General features: G+C 42.1%; 1 protein-coding gene across 1 annotated transcript in view; it reads right to left on the minus strand.

Moving 5' to 3' along the window:
* Positions 1-201: 201 nt before the first annotated feature.
* EFCC1 (EF-hand and coiled-coil domain containing 1) overlaps positions 202-24,878 on the minus strand; it is a 90,425-nt gene continuing 65,748 nt past the window's right edge. Inside the window, exons 3-8 of the mRNA XM_065408655.1 lie at positions 18,437-18,582; positions 13,979-14,114; positions 13,107-13,272; positions 5,664-5,822; positions 2,465-2,534; positions 202-335 (exon numbers count right to left, since the gene is read on the minus strand). Of these exons, the coding sequence (XP_065264727.1) occupies positions 202-335; positions 2,465-2,534; positions 5,664-5,822; positions 13,107-13,272; positions 13,979-14,114; positions 18,437-18,582 (811 nt within the window). The remainder of the gene's footprint in view (positions 336-2,464; positions 2,535-5,663; positions 5,823-13,106; positions 13,273-13,978; positions 14,115-18,436; positions 18,583-24,878) is intronic.

A 24,878-nucleotide genomic window follows, 5' to 3' on the forward strand; every position in this document is an offset into this window, starting at 1 on the left:
TGGACAGCTGCGAAGTTAGCTGAGGAATTAGAGGTCTTCCCAGAGCAGTATACCTGTGATTTCATGGCTTAGTTGTCCTAACTTGTCCCTTTATTATTGAACTCCTCCAAATCTGGCAATCTCATTCTTCCACCCTCTGTTTAACATGGTAAGATTTTAGATACTTGACTAATCACGATGATCTGTAGATGGCACTGTTGCTCAACAAGAGATAACCAGTGGGTTAGACAAGGACTGGTGACTTTGAGCTTTTTCTAGAGGCTTGCTTTGTAGGAGTTCACAGGCAGCTAGCTCATGGTAGAGGGTATCTAGGACCTCAAGAATGTGGGCTTTTCCTTTAAAAGAAAATTACGAAATATATTAGCATATTGACAAAGCCAGGAAGATGCAGTTTAACAATTTCAAATATAGAATTCTGAATTTGGAGACCAGAGAATGAATTCTTCTGCATATCGAAGGGACACAGAATGGAACAGTACACAGGGACTGAGTCTTCTTCAGTTCCTCCTACTGCAAACTCTCTGCTCATTAAATCCCCTCATCCTTGTGTGAACAGAGACTGATTTTTGAAATGTATTGGCTGTCTATGTGCTGCACTGCATCAGCAGTTAAACTTCCTGAAACCCATCCCTGAAGGATGGGTACACCCTGATGGTCTAAATACCTACTCGTCATTCAAATGGAGACTGGATTCAAGTCACATCAACGAAATGTAGCTAATCGAATCAGCCATTGGCGTAGCATTCTCACACAGTGAGAGAATGTTTGACTACAGAGATTTTGGAAAGCAGCTCATGTCACATCAAGTGCAAAGCCAGAAAATCCAAAGCAGAGGAAACATAGGGAGTTTATAGCAAAAGTGATGCAGAACAGATAGAGAATATATTGATTTGGGCTTCATCAGCTTTCCCTCATTAAATACTTTGGTTCTCAATTATGCATCTCTGGAGGCCGAGCTGTGCTAGAGTTAGGGAGTGGGCACATTGCCTCAGCACAGGGCCGGCTCCAGGCACCAGCTTACCAAGCAGGTGCTTGGGGCGGCCACTTCGGAGAGGGGCGGCACGTCCAGCTGTTTGGCGGCAATTCAGCGGACGGTCCCTCACTCCTGCTTGGAGCGAAGGACCTCCCACCGAATTGCCACTGCAGATCGCGATCACGGCTTTTTTTTGTTTTGTTTTTTTGGGGTTTTTTTTGTTTTTGTTTGGCTGCTTGGGGCGGCCAAAACCCTGGAGCCGGCCCTGCCTCAGTGACACTGCTTGGAGTAATTATTTCCCTGTTAGGTAGGTATAATAGCTCCTGGGTGCTGTGGGAAGTGCTGGACAGCTATCCTATAAGATGGAGCACTGCCAACACTTCCTCTGTACTCACTGGAGCTGCTAGTACTTCTGAGGGCACTAGCTACCACCTCTCTTTTGCTCCCCAGGCCTACAGCTCAGGTATGGCTGCCTTCGGTGTGTGCATTGGGGGCAGGAGAAGGGCTTGCTGTGCCATTTCCCTCTGTTCCCAGGACACTCAGGCTGGAGCGGCACCACTTTGTTCGAGAATGTCTGGACACTGAATCACTGCATGCTAATGACAAGCCTTTTGTATGGCAAGAAGGCTCCGTGGAAACCAGCGCGTTTTGTACATGTTACTTTCCCTGAATTACTGTTTGTAGTATTCTGCAGAACAAACCCTCAGGCTGCATCTACCCTTTCATTATCTCTTCTTTGACCCCTCTCTGCCTATTAAAAGCCCCTACAGGCAGTCTTCCTATGCAAACTGACTGGGTACAGTATGCCAGCTTCTTTGAAGAAGGAAAATGCAAAAGCTCTGCTAACAGGGACAAAGTAATCAAATTTAAACCTCCAGGCTGTGAAGCCTGCATGGTTCTTCCATAGGCAGCTCCTACACAGTGGGCTATTGTCTGGGGAGATGAGTTTGCAAGTTTAATTTTCGTAACAAGAACACGAAAGGCTGCTATTAAAGGAGAGCAGGTTTGACCCACTGACTTTACTGAAAGATGCTGCTTTCCTTTGTACCTTCTCTTTATGTCAGGCAGAGAAGAGCTCTAGACAATGGAATTGTAAATGTTTATGAGTGGTCAGTCTAAAAACGAGGGGTCCACATTCTGCTCTCTGATACCTGTGCAACCACACTGCTGTGTTTAGAAGGCAAAATCTGGCCCTGTGGGCAATTTCTGCCCTTGGATGTGTGCAGATGGCTCCTATTGATTTCAGTGAGATGAAGAATTCACCTTAAGGGTAAAATTCGGCATGATGCCCCAGTTTCTGTAATTTCAAAGATTTGAAGCCTTCAGCTTTAGTAGGGGTCTTGCATAGTAATTTCCCCCCCTTTGAAAGTGAGTGACTTTTTGCTTTTCTGTCTACTGTTTACAAGGTATATAATCTGCCTCCCAAGTGACTCTGAATTACAAATGTACTTTGCACACTTCTTATTCTTCATATGTATTTTACTTTCTTACCATGTTGGGGGTCACGACAGGATTCCAAAGTGCTCAGCAAGATTTTCCCCAAGGCTCGCTTAGATATGCTCTTTAAAACACAAAACAATATCATGGAACAATTAACTCCCTGACCAGCTTAATATAAACAACAAAATCTAAATATATGTACAGCGGATTTGCATTTGAAAATGAAAACAAAATTAATTCCTCATAACATGGTGTCTTATTTTGGAATCTTTTTCAATCTTTGAGTCAGAAACTGCACAGTGAACAGCAGATTTGGGTGTCCCTGTTCCTTAGTTCCTGGTTTTACTATAAGAATCTGCAATAGTTCAAAGGGAAATGGAGAGCACAGGGCTGAGCTTTCAAAAGCATGTGGCCATGAAAATCTAGATGCACGTGCTTATCATGGAATGCAAGCAGGAGATAGGCATGCTCAGGACTATCAAAGGCCTGGCCAGGCTCATGCAAAGCCCTTGTGTGTTGAAAGATGGGCAATACAAATACATGGATTGTGGGTGAAGCTTCAGAAATAGGTCCCCCCCACCTATTTTCAGAAACGTATGATACCATTTTAAGCACACACAAACTAGGGGAAGTTACTGCATGTGTTGTTCAGGAGAAACAGCTGGGGAAGGTCCTTAATCAGCCCTCTCTTGGCTGCTGTCTATTGAGATCTATTAAACATTATTGAGAGTACCTCCAGTTCTTAGGGCTAAGGCAGCTTGGCTGGCCTGCCTTTGTAATGATTCCGTTTTAAAAATGGTTGAGGCTGCCACATGGTGTTTAGAAAGCACCACTCTCTTAACTCAGTACCTAACTCTCGTTTGGGGGAGAGGCAGTCCTGCAGTCTGTTTAACTAGCACCCTCAGCCCACCTACCTGAGAGGGCAAGATGTTTTGATTAAACTCTAAGGAGTGGCAATAGGCAGAAGCAATTCCTGGAAAAAGACAACTGCACAACTCACAACTGCAGTTCAAGTGTTATTGCATCTGCTTATTCACATGTCCCATCCACCTTCCCCTCCTCTTCAGAGTCCTACTTGTCTATAGCCCTTGGGTTTAGTGAAAACAGGAACTCAGGTGTTTGGGACTGCATGACCCTTCGAATAACCTCTGTTCTGAACATTCAGTGCTGCAAGAGGATGTTTATTTGGCTCCAGACTGGCCCAGCTTTCTAGAAGGTTCCTGCACTTGTGTAATGCTGGGAATGCTGTATCCATAAGAGTGAATTTACAGAGGCAATATAGCCTTAAAAGCTTATTCATTTGTAACTGTAGTTTCTCATTCATCTGTCTAATGTACCTCCTCCATAGGACTCTATGGGATGTTCTTCAGGCTCTACAGGGGATCCTGTAAATCATCTTTTTCATTAACATCTTTATTCACTGGAGCTAGGGAACATGGCCACACACAAAGGCATATTTCCAGCAATGATTAGCATCAAGCAGTATTTTCACAACAATGTAGCATATTGCGTGATGGATCATCTCCTAAGCTGGAATGATTTTCAACAACACTTCTGACCAGTGAATGACATGTCGAAGTCTTGACACAGAAAGTTCTTATGCCTGCTGTCAATCACAATCAGTCATTCTTTGCCAGCTTAATAGTACATCCTTCATTGGATTGGATTGTTATTGATCCATGTGGCAAGCAGTGTCAGACTTGGGATGTGAAAATAAAATGGTCTATGCCAAGCACTAAAGTAAGGTAACATAATTTGAGATACTGCATTTGTTCCCCAGAGTCAGGCGTAGAACACCAGCACACTTCAGGCATGGTGAAGTCATGTGCGCGAATAATCTAATTAAATACACAGTGTACAGCTCTGCTGAAAATTCAGGAGACACCCTGAATCCTAATCCAAAAATTAACTCCTAAAAGTGCAATGCAGACTTGTACAGCTCCTAACATACCCCATGTTCAACAGCTTATCCAGCTTGCTCATCTCTTGGCTAATTCTCACCACTCCCCTCCGCCTGAAGCAGGGGTTTAAAATAGCTTTTTAAGAAGGACTGACCCATCACATTTTAAATAAGAACCACTTTGTGCTGTGATTCCATCAGCTCTGATTAACTAAATAGCCCCTGTCTGGGTTAGTACTTGGATGAGATGCTTCTCAAAAACATCTCTGGTGCTGCAGGAAGTAGGTTTGCTCCTTCAGTAAGTTGTACTCTTCTCGCTACACTAGTGCCCCTATATGATGCAGTTGGATGTGCTAGAAGACTGAGGAACTGTTGTGTAATGTAGCTGGCTGCTGCATTTCAGCCCAGCACTGACTGTACATCAGGCTGGTATTTCAGTGCTTGGGAATGAAAAGAGTTATAGGAATGTAAGGGAGGATTATGTTCCTACATTTCTTTTTTTCAATAACATGTGGATGTGTGAGTGGTGCATAACCTATGCATGGTGCATTCTGGGGTGTGCCAGGCAAAGGCCCTTTAAAGTAGTGGCAATAGGATCAGACAAGTATTTCTCAGACCTGTTTCTACTGAATTGAAGGCAGTCAGGCTGCCACTAACCCATTCCCAAAAATATCTCCTGTGGATGTGGGGGCGAGCAGGCCTAACTTGTGCACTCCAGAGACTCCAAATGGAGAGAGAAGTCAGTCTGATGTGAGGGCATTTATTTCTAAAGCTGTGGCAGTGTGGAAAGCCAGCAGACTCCTTCCAGAAGACAGCTGAAATAAAAAGAACCCTACACCCAGCCTTTGAGAAAATATCATGATGTGGTTCTGCAAATATTGACTGATCTTTACAAATTCATATTGCAGAGCAATCCATGCAGTGATGTAGGTATGATCCCAAAGAACAGCATCTTAGATGTACTGGGTGTTTGGGTGGGTCCTACGCTATCAAGTTAATATTTGATGCATTTTCTTCTGGAGGACTAAATCCTGCTCTGAAAGGGGCTTGGACCTGATTTAGTGGATTTTTAGAAAATCTGAAACTACTATGATTCCAAACTTTCGTTTGGAGGGAGGGGAGAGTTTGGAGATCTATACTGGAAAGTCACAAGTAAGAGCTTCTAGGCTTTTCCTCTTTGCTGCAATGCAACCATTGGAGCTGATGGTTCCAGTGGCAAAGCTGTGCAGCTGTGTGTCTTGCATGCACGGGAACCCTGGCATTTGGATGTAAGGTACAAACATCCTTTTCAGTTTGGGAGGGACACCATCAAAACCAGTTCTCGTTCTTTGGACTACTTTCTTGCCGTACCAGGTCTTGAAGTTGTTGAAGAAGCTGTAAAACATCCATGAGCTTTTCTTCCACCAGTGACAGCCTAACTCTCTCAGTCTCCAACATCTGTAGCTCCATCTTCAACAATTCAGTCTCCTCCATCTTTTGTTGCAGTTCACCTAGCAATGGGCCTTTCATCTGGACAACGACACAGGAAGTTAAAAGCACTGGAGCTTTTGTTCTCTTGCACAATAATCGCAAAGTTAACTTTTCATCCAATCTGGTAAATGTCAGTTTGCTCCAGAAAACTGTTCTGATGGGAAATTCTTCACTTTGTTCTATTGCTACATTTCTTTAAGGCACTGAATAAATAGCTGCTAGGAGATGCATTTGCTCTTCTACTTCATGATATTTCATTCAATATTTGGTGTAACCAGACTACTCAGAAATTGTAACTGTTCTCATTCTGAATTCTGTACTTCAGCCTTTCTTGTATCTATATTTTTCAAAGAAGGATAATGCAGAGGGCTCTGCTTTTCTCACAACTATCTTCACACTTTTTTCTACCCCATCCACTATGCATAGAACACAGACTTATTAAATAAAGTAATAAGTAGGTGATTTAGTTAGCAAGTTTCTTGTAAGCATCTTGGGAAAAGTGAGTCTTGGGGAAAGTTTTAAGATTCAGCAAAGCATTTAACCACACGCTTAAATGGGGAGAGGTCAGTGGTTTGCAGACCAGCTCAAGAAAGCCCTGTTCAAATAAGGCACTAAAGCAGGCTGAAGGGTAGCCTATGGAAGTACTCAGGTACTTAAAGTTAAGCATGTGATTAAGTGGTTTGTTGGATCAGGACCTTCCTGAGCTACTGCAAAGCCAATCTCTAGGACTGGCCAGTAACCAATAAAACATGGGTCTCCCACATTCCCAGTCAGCATCCTAACTACCAGGCTATAGAATCAGTTTCTCTCCCAGTCTTTCCTGTTGGAGCTGTTCCACTTTGTAAAAGTAATTAAATATTTTGTGGGCCAGGCCAGAGAGATACAAACACATCTCAGGCAAGTGCTCTAGCCACCAGCCTATATATTTTGATCGAACAAAGTCATGTTGAAATATTATTGACCAGTTCTAATAACCTCTCCTCATTTAAGCACTTGCACAAGTGCTTTGCTGAATAGGGATGGATTTCTTAAGTATCTGCTTAAGCACTTTGCTGAATCAAGGTCTTAAATCCTTCCTCACAACTTACTTCTTCCAAGATGTTTACAAGAAACTGTCTAAGTCATCTACTTATTTGTTTCATGTATTTTTCTTATGAGTTAAACATTCATTTAGTGGTAAGAGGATGTCAAATGTTGGGAGGACAGGGCATGAGGTATCAAAAACTGAGTTTTGGTGTGGAAGAGAGACAAGAAGGCAGTATTGTGGAGGAAGGGCAACTTAACGTTTAACTTACAAGTTTCATATTTGTAAAGAAATAGGACTTGTGCCTGTCATCACCCTGATCACCTGGGTTGTATGTTGTATCCCCTTTCCCACCTCTTGCCTGTCAGATGCTACACTGTCTTTGGAACAAGAACTGTGTCTTCCTTGCTGGTTGAAAAATGCCAAGATGCTAATGTGACCTAAATAATAGTAACCAGCTCCGTGTATATCTCTCTCTCCCATTTCTGTAAAAACAAGTTCAAATCTCAGTTTGGGATATATGTGGAAATAATAGTTCAGAACACAGCTTGGTCATTAACTAATTTCATAATATCTTGGGAGGGAGGCAGGGAAAGAGACAGATGAGCATTGATATCCCCATTTTTCAGATGGGGGAAAATGAAATAAGGAGATTAAATGACTTGTCTAAAGCCAGCCAGCAAATCCTTGTCAGAGCCAGAATTCTGGAGTTCCTAGCACTCAGCCCCCCTGGTCAGCCCACTAGCTAATTCGGCCTCTCAGAGCTCATGTTAGCCCCCTTGTTTGCATCATAAAACTGCCACACAATATGGACTGTTAGAGAGATCTGCTCACCAGAGGCCCAGGACTAGGAGAGGTAGTGCTGGTCAGGAATGCAGTGCATTGGGCGAGCTATTAAAGTGAGCCTGGAAAGCATCTACTGGAAAAGTGCTTAGATTAAATATTAATTTCTGACTTTCATGAGCTCTAAGCTCCTTCAATTAATTAAATCAAAATAAACCTCATATCCCATTCATTAGTAGGCCCAGGCAGAGCACACAGCCTTCCTGAATATTATCATACTTTGCAATTATTTGCTGCAAAGGGAAGTCAAATATATTTATTCTTACTGTATTTATGAACAAAATCCTATGGGATAAATTTCATGTTTGCTGGTTCTGTTAATCTCTTTTTGTTATCATTCATCTTTATTACAGTTTTAGCTATATAGAATATCAGGGTTGGAATGGACCTCAGGAGATCATCTAGTCTAACCCCCTGCTCAAAGTAGGACCAATCCCCAGACAGATTTTTATCCCAGTTCCCTAAATGGCCCCCTCAAGGATTGAACTCACAAGCCTGGGTTTAGCAGGCCAATGCTCAAACCACTGAGCTATCCCTCCCCCCTGTAACAGGGCCCCTTTGGGGGAAGGGGGGAGGAGAGAGAGCGAGACAGAGAGAGATGTACCAGAGTAACTGTAGGCTTTGAACTAAACACCCACTTCTTAGATTTTATTTGGCAGAAAATATTATCCAAATCAACGTTTACTAATTGGGCAAAACGTCACTCCTCCCCCACACTTCCAAGAGCGAATGTGGTCAGAGTGCAGAAGTGAGATAATCCTTGGTCCACACAGAATCCTTCTAGAAAGTCATTTTATTTCTATGACACAGCTGAAAAGTATGTTTTAATTGGCACTTGCTGCAGCATCAGCTGAAAACTAGCTGCCTCCATTAGCCACATGACCTTTACTTTGTGAGCACTTCCAGCTCCTCCACCCTACAGAACAACGTGCAGTTTGGATGACTTAGTCTATATCCTCTGCCAAATAGTGACTTGAGAGTTCCTCAGTGAACACCCATTTTGAAGGAACTAAGCAAATAAACAAATAGTTGTCTGTACATACACCCAACATAATCACCATCACTGGGGAGCAGTCAGGCTAAGGCATAATTAATGCTCTCTGAGGTTGTGGGGAGGGAATTGTCTGTTGTGAATTAATCTTATTGCTTCTTTCAGCTAGCAGAGTTCCTCCTTTCCTCTTCTGGACTGCAGCTATCCTGCACATCATAGGTGCTGCCCATTACAGAGAGAGCCCTGCAAATCTGCAGATTTATATCCGCAGATATCTATGGATAATTTTTGCAAATTGGATGCGGATACAAATTTTGTATCCGCGCAGGGCTCTAGTTACAGGCATATGCAAACACATGAAGCAGAGCTACATTTTCCCCTCACATCAGTACAATGAAAGGGGCAATATGTAAATGAAAGGGGAGGGGGGAGGAAAGGCCTTTATCTGCTTAATCAGAGCACTTCTCTTTCTTAAAATTTTCTGGGACGTTTCCCCAATATTCTAGCCCCTCTGACCCTCTTCTCCTGTACCACCTTCCTAATGTGTTAGGCAGCAGCTGCTTCTTTTACACACAGCTATTCTGAACCTGAGTCCTAACAGCCCTCTGCATCGACAACCAATAGGAACCAAATCCGCCACTTCGAAGAGATTTTTTCAGAGCATCTTATCTGTAGCCACACTGGGGGAAAAACACACATGAACTTGTATGTCCTCTGCTGCATGCTACGGCAAGGCAGCAGCCCCCATGTTGTTCACCTTCAGTCACTAAACGAACCCTTCTGGAAAAAACTCAATCTTTTCTCTTTAGTTTGCATGCCGCTTTAATTCTGCCCACCCAGCATTCAGCTGTCCAGTGTGATAACCACCTGCTTTAGTTTTTATAGATACTCCGTTCAGAATATCACTGGATATTTCTGCTGTTGTCTCCTTGTCTCAGCCTCGCCTGTGGTGCTATTTCTTCTGTACCTCCCAGTCTGCTGCTATTATACTAACTTTCCCAAGACAGTTCTTACCTCTTGATGCTCTATCACCGCCTACTATGAAATAGATGCTAGTTTCCCTTCATCCCCTAGTCTGTTTTGTTTACATCTAAGATGCCTATAGTTGCTTTTGGTGCTTTACTGTTCCTCCAGCAGTTGAAGATGGTGACTCAATGTAGGTTGAAAAAGTTCTCCAAGGTAGTTTGCTTCACATAGGCTATATCTATCATCTTCTCTTACCCCATTTGTTGCAAATTAGATGATGATGACTATAATAAAGTATAGATTGTTCCCTAAAATAGATATGGAGGAAGGATGATCGATTTTTAAGGCACTGGACTGGGACTCTGGGTTCCAGTTCCAGCTCTCTTATAGACTTTCTGGTTGGCTGTGGGCATGTCGCTTAATCTGTCTCATCTGTGAAATGAGGATAATACTTCCTTACCTCTTGGGGTAAAATTCATTACTACTTATGGGGTGCTCACATACTGACATGATGAGTGTGACAGAAAAACCCAAACACAAAGCCAGGATATAGAGATTTGATAAATGTTTGGCAATTTAGTTTCTTACTAGAACTCCTTTCTTTCTATGTTCATCATTGTTTGGTATAGAATCTGCTAGTGAATTGTCCCTATTTGAAAACTCTGGACCAGTCTCAAAAGTGGGGGCTCATTTCCATCTCTGTGTACTAAAAAAAAAAAGAGAGAGAGAGAGAGAGAAAAGCACATGCAGACATAACTAAATGTGCAAACTCGCACTTGTGCTTGGAAATATTCTTGCATGATTACCTATTTGCATACAAGGGCGCATTTTTGACAGGTGTAAATTAATTCTCTACTTTTTGATTAATCTGGCCTTGCAAAGCTGAGGCATTTGTTCATAGCACAAAGCTTTGTAAAGTGCCGATATAGCTTTAGAATTTTCTCATGTTTTCCTCAATCTATCATCTAGGCCTGACACCTTCATTAACCTGTCCTTGGTAGATGGTACTTAGACTTTTCAGTTATTGAGAATTGCAGCTCACTATAAAATGAATCAAAATTAGCTCCTCTTTAATCTTCTGTTTTTTGTAGTCTTAGATTGGATCAATGTTTGGTCAATATGTGCGGCTCTTGCTCTTCACCTGCCTGCTGATGTTGTTTGTGTGATCTTTCAGAATTGTTTTTGTAAATCTAAATAACAGAGCCTATTGCTATTTGTGTGTTAGCTTCCGCAACACGCCATGGAAAGTGACAGAGTGTTCTCAGTGATTTCTTTATTAAACCAGGAAATGTATTTAATTTGGTGAGAGAGGGTATTAAGAGTTTTCCTGCACACTTTTTATGGATTTAGAAAGTTCAGGTGAGCATTCACTTTTTCAAAACTGATCTTTGATCCTTTTAAGATCACTATCTCTTAATGCCAAAGAGCTTTGTAGCAGCAGTAGCACCAAGCTAACCAACCAACTAAAATTATGCCTTCATACCAGCGATATACAGTACATTAGATGAACTGTAAATAATCTAGACTGTAATGGACTGTAATCTGGACTGTAATGACAAAAGCAAATTGATTCACAAATATTGATTTTTAAATTTGTGGTTATGCTACAATCAATGTGAAGTTTATCTTTTTTTTTTTGGTATGATTTTTAGGAAAAGCTGATATTTTTATTCTGGAATTCTAGTATAACTACTGAAAATTTATAATGGGCCTTTTCTGAGCAAGTTACACAGAACTCGTATCCCTCAGCAGAGGTTACAAAGCAGGCAACAGGACATTCCTAGCTTTGCAAAAGGAAGATGAATACATCTAAAAGTGTGAGTGGAAGGCAAGGAAAAGAGGTAAACATGGCACCATCAGTAAGAACAGAGTGGATTTAGCTTTTTATGTGGCTGGTGTTTAAGCAGCACAGAAGCAAAGCGTTCCATTAACCTAGGTAATATTACAGGGGTACATTGTCATAGAACCCAGTGTACTGACAGTATTCAATCGCCAGTACACTGTATGTCTTCCTTTCATTTTCCACACTTTTCCCCTTCAGCAAATTTCATTGTGTGTGGGGGTGGGAGGGGAGAGCATGTCCTTGAAACATGACCTCTCGAGGTCCCTTCCAGTCCTAGAATCTATGAATCTATGAAACAGAAATCTTGAAAAAGCCACGGAGTGGCAACATGCAGAAAAGTTGAAGATTAAGCTATGAATTTAAACAGACCTTAGTGGTTAATAAAATCATTCCAAAAACACTAAAGTCCACAACTTCTTTTGAGCAAAGGAGCATAAAACAGCCAGTTTTTGGTTGTGAAGCAGATGAAACTTTGGAACCAATTAGGCTAAAACAATGTGAGGTGATAACATTTTTATATCAGAGGGGTAGCCGTGTTAGTCTGAATCTGTAAAAAGCAACAGAGGGTCCAGTGGCACCTTTAAGACTAACAGAAGTATTGGGAGCATAAGCTTTCGTGGGTAAGAACCTCACTTCTTCAGATGCAAGTCTTGCATCTGAAGAAGTGAGGTTCTTACCCACGAAAGCTTATGCTCCCAATACTTCTGTTAGTCTTAAAGGTGCCACTGGACCCTCTGTTGCTTTTAACATTTTTATAGTATTCACAATTTCTGGCATAGAAACAAATGAATTGCCATACCCAATCGGGCAAGTTGTAAGGCAGTTTATGACCACATTTTCTCCTCCTCCCCTTTTCCCCCCTCCATCTCTACCAAGGTATTAAATGCTACTTACTTGCTCCTCTGTTGTACAGATGACTATCTGGGCCATGTTCTGTATTCATTACTTTTAAATACCTCTGTCAGGGAAAGACTGGTGGCATTTACACAGATGAGTAGCTGAGGTTTTGTGCATTTAAATAAGATTAGGTGAAGATACTGAGACGACACATTGTGTCTTTGGAACCTTGAAGTTATGTCCACACTAGAAATTTAGGTAACCCCAGCCCCCCAAGGCTGAGGTTGAGATTTTCCTTCTGTCAGTGAGCTGCAAGATTTAACCTAAGTTGAGCACCTGCAACTGAGCCAACTGGAGGTGTATTTTAAAAGGTTATTTTGGGGGACCGGTGAGAAGATTGGTAATAGGATATGTGGAGCCTTTCACTCAGTGCTGAGATACCACAGGGGAACATTGTATTTTCTGCACCTACTCTCTGCACTCTGTTCTCCAGAGCTATCAGTCCTGCGCCTTTTCCAGCTATTAAATCCACATGGATATCTGACAGAATTTTAAACACATTATTTTGTTAAAACGGCCTGTGTCGCACAGTATAGTCCTTCAGATCTATGGACGTTTATGCAATAGTCATATTGGAAGTGCTGTTGCCACGGAAAGCTAGGATGTGGCCCCGCTCCTGAAGTGATGACATTGTGGTGAGGCATCAACAAGGTTGAAAGCTAACAGAAATTAGATGTAAATACAAAACATGAGTATTTAAAATATTTATGAAAAGAATCCTGGGTGTGCATAAAATAATGTAAACCTCACACTTGTTACCTCCTTCATGTTTGTTTCCAGTTTTTTCACTTCATTCCCTTTCATCTCAAGCTGTTCAGTTAACGTGGTGATTCTCTCCGCTAGCTCCACAGTGGCATTCTCATGGTCATCATTATTGGTGCTCCCAAAATAAGACATCAGTTTCTTCACCATTTTGTCATCACATCTATGTTTTAAAAAGAAAAGTTAGCGAAACCTCCCAGCCAAGGTCAATCTGCTTAAGAGCTTTGACTGATTTCCTGCTGTTCTCCTGGCATCTCATAAATTCAAACTTGTGACTTTGACCTATAGAGTTCTTTATGGTTTGGGTCCCTACTATGCTGGTTTCCCATCTCCTCTTAGCTGCCAGCTGAGATCAGCTGAGGTGCCGGAACTAACAGCTGGAAAGAGACTGGGGGTAGACTGGAAAGCCTATTCACCCATGGCTTTACTGGAAGGAGGATTATGATGGAAAAGATCTTTTCTGGAGAATAGGGGGAGATTTCCCAGAAGGAATTCTAATCCATAATGATTGTTTATGCAATAAAGACTTATGTGACATGTTGGGGTATGGGTATTGAGAAAGATTTCCCTCCGGCATGAAGACCTCTTTTTACTTTCTTCTCTAGCATTGAGTAAAGTTTAGACACATGCACATACCTTCCCCTTCCACTCCCCAATACCTCACTTTCCTCTCTGACTCCTGTAAGGATCAGGTGGGTATATTACACCCAGTCTGTGTCCTGTGACTGGGGGAGTGCTATCTTTTGTTTCTGTGCAATAGTTTTATGGCTTCTTACTGAAGCCACAATACTTCTGAAATCTTTTAGATCATGCAATACAATTTGCAATGGGACAACCAAAGCCTGAACACTAATCTCCATGAAACATACCCACTTCCACAACAGGGAACCCTGTCCAGAAGTTTCTTCAAGTCAGCCATCTGGGATTGCTGGTCCCCTATCCACTTCTCCTCCTCTTCATCTGAGGCAGCCTGGCCCTCCACAGAACGGAACATCTGATCTTCCACTGGGGAAAAGAACAGCCACTTAGCTGGAGCTAAAGCTTGGTCATGCTCATCACTTTTTGGATACTTAATTCTCAACTCCACCTATTTAGGTGAAAGTGAATCACTTTAAAATCTAACATGCTTAAGAGGGAAATGGCATATTCACATAATAGCACAAAAATACTCCCATAGCTTTTTAGCAGCATCTGAGATAAAATTAGTGGTTCTAAGATTTGATCCACTGCAAACAAATATTTAGTGGGCGGCATCAGCAATAGTTTTGTTCTGAGCATTAATCCCTGAATTTACATCAGTTTAAATCAATTTAAATGTAGTCTTTAATTTTTAATTGTTTTACTAAAGTGCAGTGTCAGATCATTAAAATGCACGGTTTCAGTAGTTAGCAATTGTTGTTTGCAGTGTTGTTGTTGTAGCCATGTTGGTCCCAGGATATTAGACAGGGTGGGTGAAATTATATCTTTTATTAGCCCAACTTCTGGTGGTGAAAGAGACAAGCTTCTGAGCTGTGTAGCTTGAATGTTTGTCTCTTTCACTAACAAAAGTTGGGCCAATAAAAGATATGAGCTCACGCACCTTATCCCACAAAGTCAGCAAGTCAAACCATCTATAAACAATCTATAAAGCTTATTTCCTCACAAATATAAAGTTCTTAAACCTTAAACAGTATTTCAAGTACAGTGTATGTGCACATTTAGTTATAGTCTGTTCAGGAACTTAGTGTTTTTAGTGTAAGGTATTAGCTTTGTGTGTATGAACAAGTGATGGTGCCCTCTAGAGGCAGGCATGAAAAGAAGATATGAGATCTGCATCTTCACCCAGCTAAAGGCTCGAGCTCAAGTGGTAGAGGCTTGTGTTTTAGGAATTGAAGAACCAGAGTTCTAATCTTAGCTACTTCTGTGTCTACTTGTGTGGGGGAGAGTGGAAGATTTATATAATTGTCTGTAGACTTGAATTTTATTTCAGTTGGCACCCAAACTGTGCTGTAGGCTGCTGCCTATAGGTTTGTTACAATAGACTACAATGTTCACGCAGTCCAGGAAATAAAATTCAGCCATCCTCAAGATACAGACCTCTTCTGCTCAAGTTTAAAGAACAATATCCATTAGCTGGCACTAGTGGTAGGGCTTGTTATGTAATCCCTTTGCCTCACCCTCTATTGGCAGAAGGGCTGTAATCACAAACATTTGGGTAGGTCTGATGTACTGTATTCTATCCATTAGAGGGCAGTGTTGTTGCACATACGTGCAGGCCAATACATTAATCTTTTACCTGGCTACAAGCTTAAATGATACGATACCAGCTCCTCTGTCAGGTATATTTTCTACAATTAAAAACGGCAACCTGGTTTCTAGTTATTTTTTTAAAAATACTGGACAGTGGCATGCTAATCCAATTTGCCTTCAAATGAAGTTCCATTTACCTAATTGATGGGTTACCACAATCAATAATTCATCTGCTGAGCAGGAATAAACCTTGGTTCCCTCCAGTATTACATAGAGTGTCTGTACATTTATATCGCAATGCTTAATGCTAGGCAAGTTAACTTCCTAGAACTGCTTTTCCTTCAGAACTCTTCCCACTGCCAAAACAAAGAATTCCTTTCAGATCTTCAATCTGTGATACATTAGTAGTACATATGTTTGCATAATCACTTATATTATCTTGCTAATGGAGTGTAACAGAAAAGGGATCCCAGTTACAGTGGTTGTGGGGGTAGCAGAATTGTTGATGAGCCACTGATGTTAGTTTGTTCTAGTAGTCAGTGTCGCATCTGCCATGTGCGATACACAGATTAGCTCTTTACAAATGGGGGGGGGGGGGGGTGGAGGGAAGGACACAAACTTTCAAGCAGCCCTAATGCCTGCACATTTGAACCACTACTTATTACTTCTTCCACGCATGGAAATACCACTTTCTCTAAATGAACATGTCCACTTACACATCCACTACTGTCATCACAATAGAATGACATAGCAGACGCTACTTTTTACATGTCCTTTACTGCCTATGGTTATTAGGACTGGAAACCAGAGAGACAGGTGAAATTTCTTACATGGCACTCTGAACAGCCATATAAATTGCATAAGACAAATATTCTCAGGCTTGTTAAATCCAATTCTCTAATCACATGTTGTTCAACAATAGTTACACACACTCTTCTGCAATGAGAAATTAAAATTTATAAAAGACCTACAAAAATACATCTGTAATGCATGAAATCATATTACCTGCCAACCCTAGAGCTGTGTGAAGCTGACTAATTTTGTTTGTGCAACTTTCCAGTTTCATTCTGTGTGATTTTTGTCACTCCTGTACTTGCACACCCAAATTAGTCTTTACTGGAGAAAATGTCTATTTTCATATTGTAAAGGTGTGAATATGATTTTTTTTGTATCATTCTTGATAGGAAAGACATTTAAACTAGAAATATAGGTTATTTTAGCTTGGAAATGAGGCCTGTCTTTGCATTACAAATGTGCCTACTTTAGCAAAATGTTGTGTGAAAATGGGCTCATTTTTTAGTTCCTAACAATGTGGAAAGTTTTGAAATTTCAAGTATTTTTGCATTTGAATATTTTGCAAATCTCTGGTCAGCTCTTCATCTAGGATTTCGGGATTTTAAAATAGCACATGTAAAAATTGGGTGGTTGTGAATGTGTACAGATCTTAGATCCATTAGTAAAGATCTTTTCACTTATGCAAATGTGTTCCCATGGGAGACCTGAGGATTTACATCCTCTCTCAGCTCACCCCCGCCCCATCATAAACAGCCTATGTAAAGGCCATCATCTTTCCAGCAGAGAATTGGATGGGACACCACTTACAGACTTTTAAGGGCCTCCCTTCAGTCTGTTCGAGAAGATGTTGATCAGTGCATGGTCTGAACTACCCATCTCCTGAGTGCAGTTGAACAACTAGTCTAAGTTACCTCACTTGGGTGTGAATAAGCCACCCCTCTGAGCAACATAAGTTACACTGACCTACGCGCCAGTGTGGACAGTGCTAGGTCGGCGGGAAAGCTTCTCCCACTGACATAGCAACCGCTGCCCATGGGGGCTGGAGTTAAGTCAATAGGAGGGCTCTCTCCCGTCGGCTTAGAGTGTCTGCACTAGCAGCGCTACAGCGGCACAGCTGCACCGCTGTAAAGCTCTGTAGTGTAGCTATAGTCTAAGTTTCTCACATAGTAGTACAGAGTCACTGCCACAAAGCAATCAGATCAGGCCTATGCTAGCTGTTTTGTTATATTCAACTCAAATTAAAAGTACAGAGATGCCTTTAGAAAATCATGCTAGAAGCACTTCTTATTACCTAACATACACTCATACGCACAGCTGCACTCTAGCAGAACAAAATACCTGCTCATTTTTTATAATCAAGGACCCTGATGACATCTCTCTCTGTCTCTGGAGGGCATGATTGTATCACACTTCCAGGCATACACTTCAGACCTCAAATTTAGCTGTTCACCTCCAAATCTCTTCTCAATGGATTTCTTCTGTAGCACAATTTCTTGCTCATGGTTAATTCCTAAGCAGCCTGACATTTGTCTTCATTTGGCTGTAGATGTGTCCAACACCACTAAGAGAAATTCAAGCTCTAAGTTTGCAATTGCTGTCTACTTGGCATATAAACCATTACCAGGATGAAGGACCTTAGGATAATAAGACAGCTTTCTTAAATGGCTCTCATCATGACAGCATGTAAACGAGCCAACAAAATTGTCATCCCATCCAGAGTCCCTATAATTCTTTCCTCTGTAGAAGTCCAGTGGTATTCTGGGTAATTATTAACTAGAGCCAGTCTTGGGAGACCTAATGGCTTTACGAGACTTTCAAACCGTAGTACATGCAATTCCCAGGGGAAATCGCAGCAAAACGGCATGTTTATAGCAGCAGTTAGCATTACATGCTCTAAACCAGTTGGATAATTCAAAATTAGATAGGGGATAAGGTAGTTTTCAAAGAGTCTGTGTGGAATATTAACTGTAACTTGAAGTTCTCGGGTATTATTCACACAGCAGCTAAGACCACTTACTAATAAGCAAGAAAAAAAAGTCACTCTGGTCCAGTGAATTCTAAAAAGCAGGTGATTCTTTTGAGTGTTAGTTACAAGTGACATGTTCAGGTTTTTAATAAACATAAGACATTTTTTGAGGGGAAGCTGACTTTTTATTTAAGGTTGCAAAATTCATTAGAATTAGTCTGTGGCTTTGATTGTTGAAAATCTTTAAAGCAAATATTGGTTTGTCTGCTGAGAATCTGACACATCATTGAGGAAATAGAATAACTAGGGATTCTGCACTTATAAGGATTCTCTATACCATTCTCTGACATCCCTGCTCCCCCAGTGGGTGAGCTTCGATCCGGTTGCACAGCAGATAAGCAGTGTCTTCCATCCAGTAGTGCTGCTCCTTCTTTTTGCTTTGTGCTGCCTCTTGAAGGAAGCTGAAGCTTCAGAACCTCTGACCTGGAGAAGAAAAGGCAAAAGAAGGTGGACTTTTCGTAAACTTCCAGTAAACTGGGTGAATGTGCCCAGCAGAGGCTAGTTCACCCCATTAACCATTCTGCTAAAATGAAATTGTTCAGACATGCTTCGGAAGCACAGGAGCATCTGCATTCAATGCCTATTAAACATAGCCCTTGAGGGTAGTTTTAAAAGACTTTATTAAGAATCAGAGGAAGATGGAATTAAACTATTCTTGGACTTGGGCATTAATAATTAAACAAACATTACTTATAGCTTTTTGTTAAAATTCAAGATGTCTGTAAAACATGTGCGGACACAGTCTACTTTGGCCATAAAATCTGCCTTCTCCACTGACACTGATTATGTGCTTGATTTTCCAGTGTGGGCCCCTACTCAGGGCAGCAAATCCTGCATTTGGACACTTACATTGGTACTTAGGTTTATAAATGTCAGTTTTACATGCTTAAGCACTGGGCCAAAGTTGAAATTCACCCTGTTGAGCAGAGTTGGTGCAAGGCTCTTCAGGGAACTTAACCCCCACTTAAGCTTTTAAAGTCAGCGCTAAGCAAGGATTTAAGTATCTCTAGGTCTTTGTGAGGGGTCCTCTGCACTGGGACGACTGAATGGAGTGTCGTATTAGCAGTAATACTTAGCACTGCTATTGCTTTTCACAGGTTTAAATCACAAACACAGATAAATTAGACCTCATAATACCCTCGTAAGGCAGGTATTACCCCCATTTTATACGTGGGGACACTGAAGCAGAGAGATTGTGTCTTGCCCTAGACCATGCTGCAAGGCCAGTGGCAGAATTAGAATTAGATTTTAGTACATTGGGTAGCTAACCTGGAGCTCAGTCAACCTGAACAGGGTTTTTTAGGAAAATGCCTAATGGTGGTATACATTCTACCCCTTTCAGGTAACAAAGATGAAGTTCTGTCAGAGACTGAAATCAAAGGAGGTACTAGAACAGAGTGACAAATTAAAGAGCAAGAAGTCACAGTTCAGAAGGTACTTAATGAAGTGGCTGAACTGTTAACAATCTCATTAAAATCAGCTGTTATCCTGAAGGGTTGGAAGATCACAAAGGTTGTATCTATTTATTTTTAAAGGCATTGGGATGAACCTGACGTAAGATAAAATGGCTGAAACCCATACCCTGAAATGGAATTATAAAACATCTAGATGGTTAGATGTAACGAGGCGTAACCAACATAACTTCTGCAAAAGCAAATCATGCCTCACTAATCTGTTTGAATTCTTTGAGCATTTCAACAAAATAAAAAGGTAAAGGAAAACCAGTTGCTATAACTTGCTTAGACTTTTTCAAAAATCCTTTGACTAAGTAAAGTGCTATTGTGGATTAGACATTGGCTAGAGAAGATTGAAGAACTTCAGACAAAACTAGGAGAATAGGCAGCATGATGGTGGATTACATTCATTGTTGACAAATGCAAGATACTATACATTAGAATGAATACTTTGAAGTATTGGTATATACTGCTGGGTTCCAAATATATATAATCACTCAGGAAAGAGAGCTGGGGGTCATTGTGGACAGCAAAATGAAAACTTCTGGCCAATATGATGCTGTGATCCCCTCCCCCACCCCCCAAATGTTACAATGTGGGATTGAAATACTGAAAATATTGTAATGCCAGGTGTAAATCAGTGGTAACACACTATTCCAATGGTGAGGGCGATTTAGTTCTGGCCACCCTGCATCCAAAAGGATGTAGCAGCAGTGGAATGATTAGATGCAATTGTAAAGACTGGGTTTTACTGTAGAGAGGAAATGAATAAGAGGGGACATGACAAAGTTGTGCAGAATAGTGAATGGTCTGGAGAAGATAATTTAGGCACTCCTATTTACCATCTAAAATAATACAAGAGCAAAAAATACATGAAATGAAACTTCCCCTATGGGCTGATTATCCCATAATTCTCCTCTTGAAGGTTTCCTGCATGTTCCTTTGAAGCATCTGATATTGGCCACTTTGTGAGACAGGATATGGAACTACATGGACTGTCAGTGTGATCCATTTTGGCAATTTCTATGTTCCAATGACCACACTGCCTCTTTGCTGCTCATGTTCAGGAATTAGGTTCCCATAGCTTTACTTAAAAAAAAAATATATAGATTTAATATTTTTCACCGGGACGTTTTCTAACTTAAATCGTTCATTGCTGCTGTTGTGCACTTTACCTGTTGAGATGGTTCACAGCTCACAAGAATTCTTATTTAAATGTATACAAAAGCAAACCAAATCCAGTTTTACTTAATAAATCTAGTTCTCTTCAAATACGTCTGGGGAACTGATTTTGTTCCATGCAAGCTGGAATATTCCTTGCACTTAACGCACTCTCTTAAACATATATCAAAAGAAAATGAGAGTAAAACACTTAGAAAATTGGTCCTACTAAAACAGTTTTGTAACATGATCTTTTCATACAAGCCTTTCAGACACTTCCCACAGTTATATGCATCCACTCAAGTGTTAGAAACAAAACTCTATATAGAGTAATGGAAAGGCTGGTGCCAAGTTAAAAAGATAAGTATCATGGAGAGCTTTTGTTTAATCTAACACAGCTGCTGTCAGTTTCTAAGAAACTACATCAGTGCTGGCTCCTTGTGTACGTGCACGCGCACCAGGCAAGTAGATCAAAATGTAACAGAAAAGGACATTATTTAGAGCTGTCTGTTAGGGAAATAGCTGAATAAAACTGCTAAAAAAATGCTTCCAAGAATAATGTTGGGTGTACAAAAACGAATGATGTACACCTCTACCCCGATATAACGCGACCCTATATAACATGAATCCGGATAGAACGCGGTAAAGCAGCGCTCCGGGGGGGCGGGGCTGCGCACTCCGGCGGATCAAAGCAAGTTCGATATAACGCGGTTTCACCTATAACGCGGTAAGATTTTTTGGCTCCCGAGGACAGCGTTATATCGGGGTAGAGGTGTATTTCATTTACGATCTACAGTGATCCTTAGCTTAGCAACAGTTAGCTTTCCTATCAAAATGGAGGAGAATGGTAACCTTCAGAATGGGACCTGCCATTCATTTGTTCTGTACTAAAGCATAATCTTGAAATCTATAACAGTCCTTTTAAAATAAGGCAATCATTTAGGTTGTGAAATGTTAGTTTGTGGTACAGCTTTCAGTTAAAATCCAAATGATTTCCATATTCATTTTTTTTTCCAGATGTTTTTCACAACATTCATATGCGGGGCAACACATCAAAGGCATTACTTAAAGGTTTCTGTTGAAAGGCCTGTTTAAAATAATTGTCTGAGAAAACTCAAACTAAAATGTTGTTGTTTTTCTAAATAGCTAAAATATAACTCTGTTTAGAAGTTTGAAAAAGGCTTCTCGCCAACTCTCTGAGTAAGAGGAATCAGCAGCATTTGTAAGTGAATCCAGGGTCCCGTACTGCCCTCTTGAATGCATAATAACTGTTGCTCAGATTTTAAAAAATGGCTAGTGATTCTGGGTGCCTCAGGTTTGGGCACATATCTTGACTATGGATACCTTAAAGGTGTATGATTTTCAGAAAGTTCTGAGCAACCACATTGTGAAAATCAGGCCACTTCAAGGTTGGGCGCACTCTATTTTGGGCACCTCAATTTTTTGGGTGCCCAATTTACCAGTCATTTTTGCAATGATGGTCTTTAGTACCACTGTTGTAAGCTATAGTGTGCTGGGCCATTTACTGTGGAATGGAGTGTTTTTTGTTTATAAGGGATGTATATTATATATTATTTTTCAGAAATGCAACCTTTCCCTCAACTTTTAAACAAAAATAATCTAGTACTCGATTCTACAAACACTTCAATGGCAGTAAACACTATGTCTGGTAGTGTTTGGAGGATTGGGCTCTGTTTGGAACATTTACATGATTTGGGCCTGTCACAGAGTAGCTGGTCCCTGTGAATAGACCAGGCCCAGCTCCTCTGTTAGAGTAGGTGAGCCCAAGTAAGCTAATTAAATGGGGGCAGGGCTATAAAGATGTGTCAGAGGGCAGGAAGAGGAAGAGTGATTGGGGCAGCCTGTGCCTGGGGGGAGAGGGCCGGTGGTGGGGCTGTGGAGCAAGGGGCTAGGTGCCCAGAAAGGTTGCCCTGGACTGGACCCAATGTTCCTGAAAAGAAGCAGAGCTGGCTGGGACTGGAAAACTGCAAAAAAAATTGGATCATCAAAAACCCTTGGGAGGGGTGTCTATGAAACCCTAGGGTAAGCTAAAGGACTGTTTGTTTGTTTTTACTTGCTTGTGTTGGGACAATAAATATTCTTAAAGAAGATGGGGTGGGGCAGCATGTGTTTGGAAGCTGGGGAGAAGCCCTGCCCTGTGACATATCGTGGAGAATGTGGGCACTTATACAAAGGAAGAGTGAAGTGGACCTTTGGTGCCCAGTGCAGAGAGAGCCCCACCTGAAATACTGAGTGACCCCACATAGTTTGGGAGCTAAGGGGGAAAATGGAGGAGGTGATTTGCCTGTTAGTAATGGGGCTGCAGCAGCAGGACAGCTGCGATACAGTGGCAATAAGAACTGCAGCAGCAGACTCAGGCTCTGCTCATGCAAATGATGGTGAACCAGCAGAAACATCAGGAGACACAATTTGCTGCACCACAAAGGTGGCAAGAAGCCCACTTTTAAACAGTTGGAGCAAGAGATGCCAGGCAACATGGTTGGTGATGGGACTGTGAGGTTGCTGGCCCCTGGTGAAGTTGGGACCAGAAGATGACCACAAGGCCTTCTTTCAAACACTTGAGAGAGTGATGAGGACAGCGAGCTGGGAGGAATTGACATGGGCAGCCTACAGAGCACTGTTCCTGATGGCTGAGGCATAGGCAGCTTACTGGGAAGCAAGTGATGATGAACAGGTGAACTCCTATCTGGTAGTGAAGGCAGCCATTCTGGACCGATTAGGGTGGAGTCCTGAGGCATATAAACACAGATTTTGAGTTGCTTTGTTTCTGTGACAAGCACAACCATAGGTAGTGGCCCAGAAGTTATGGGACCTTGCAGCCTGGTGGGTCTGCTCCAAAGACCAGCTCGATAGAAAGGATCATGGACCAAATTGTCCTGGAGCAGTTTCTAAAGGTTCTACCTTTGGGAGCCAGAGCAGGGTAAGGCACTTTCAGCTGGCCTCAGTCGGGGAAGCTGTTGAACGAACAGAGACCTTCTTTGAGGCTGAGCGACACAAGCGGCTGGGTGGCATGGCAAACTGAGGGAAGCTCCCCAGGGGGAAGACCTCAAGTGGCCAAAAGTTGGGGGATACACAAGAGCTCCACGGGCCCCAGGTAGTTCTACAATTTAATGGAAACACGCCTGGGCATGGCAAAGGGGGCCCCCTGGCATGCTTCAGATGTGGCCAGCCTGGGCATTTCAGACAAGAATGTTGAGTCTGTGTGTGAGTGTGATTATCTAGGCTGTTAATACAGCCAGTCTAGGGTTGGAGTCCATTTGGAAACGTTAAGGGGGCTTGGCCATACGTGTTATCAGTAGGTTGGGAGAAGTGGTGATTGAGGAACTCATAGACTCAGGTTGTAGGTGTACTCTTGTCAGAGAAAATGGGGTGAGGGTAGACCAACAAGGTAGACCAACATCTGCTGGTATGCATCTCATGTATCCAGGGTGAGACCCATGTCTACCCCACAGCAGAAGTTGAGCTGGAGGTCCAGGCTGGAGAACTCAGCTGCACGTGGGTGTGGTCAAGGAGCTACCCTGGCCAATAATTCTGGGGAGAGATTGGAGAGGTTTCTCAGCCCTCATGCAGCGGGAAGTAGAACAATAGCCCAGGACAGGGAGGGTCTGGGGTTGACTGGAAAAGGAAATAAGGGGCTGAAAGCTGGAGTAAGGATGGTGAAGGGGAGTGAAAAGGGAGCATGCGACCATCCCCAAGGCCTGCAGGAGCAGCTTAAATCTTGCCAATAAGAATTGGAGGAGGTAAGCACTTATGGGGAAAGATTATTAAACAGTATGTTCGGAACAAAAGTTAGCCTGGGTTCAGGGGGAGGCTGAGAAAGAAACAGCCAGTGGTGAGCTGGTGCCGGTTCGCACCGGTTCACAAGAACCGGTTGCTAAATTTAGAAGCCGGTGTATAACCGGTTCCTAAAGGGGTGGGCGGGTGGGCAAACTCCGTTCCGCGGGCCACATCCAGCCCGCGGGACCATCCTGTCTGGCCCGCCTGAGCTCCCATCTGGGGGGGCCAAGGCTCCCCCGGCCCCTCCCCCCCCTCGCAGAGCCGCCGGAGCCCTGGGGGAAGCGGCTGGGCTCCAGCGGCTATTTA

The sequence above is a fragment of the Emys orbicularis genome, chromosome 7 (genome assembly GCF_028017835.1).
Source record: "Emys orbicularis isolate rEmyOrb1 chromosome 7, rEmyOrb1.hap1, whole genome shotgun sequence".
NCBI classification, from domain to species: domain Eukaryota; kingdom Metazoa; phylum Chordata; order Testudines; family Emydidae; genus Emys; species Emys orbicularis.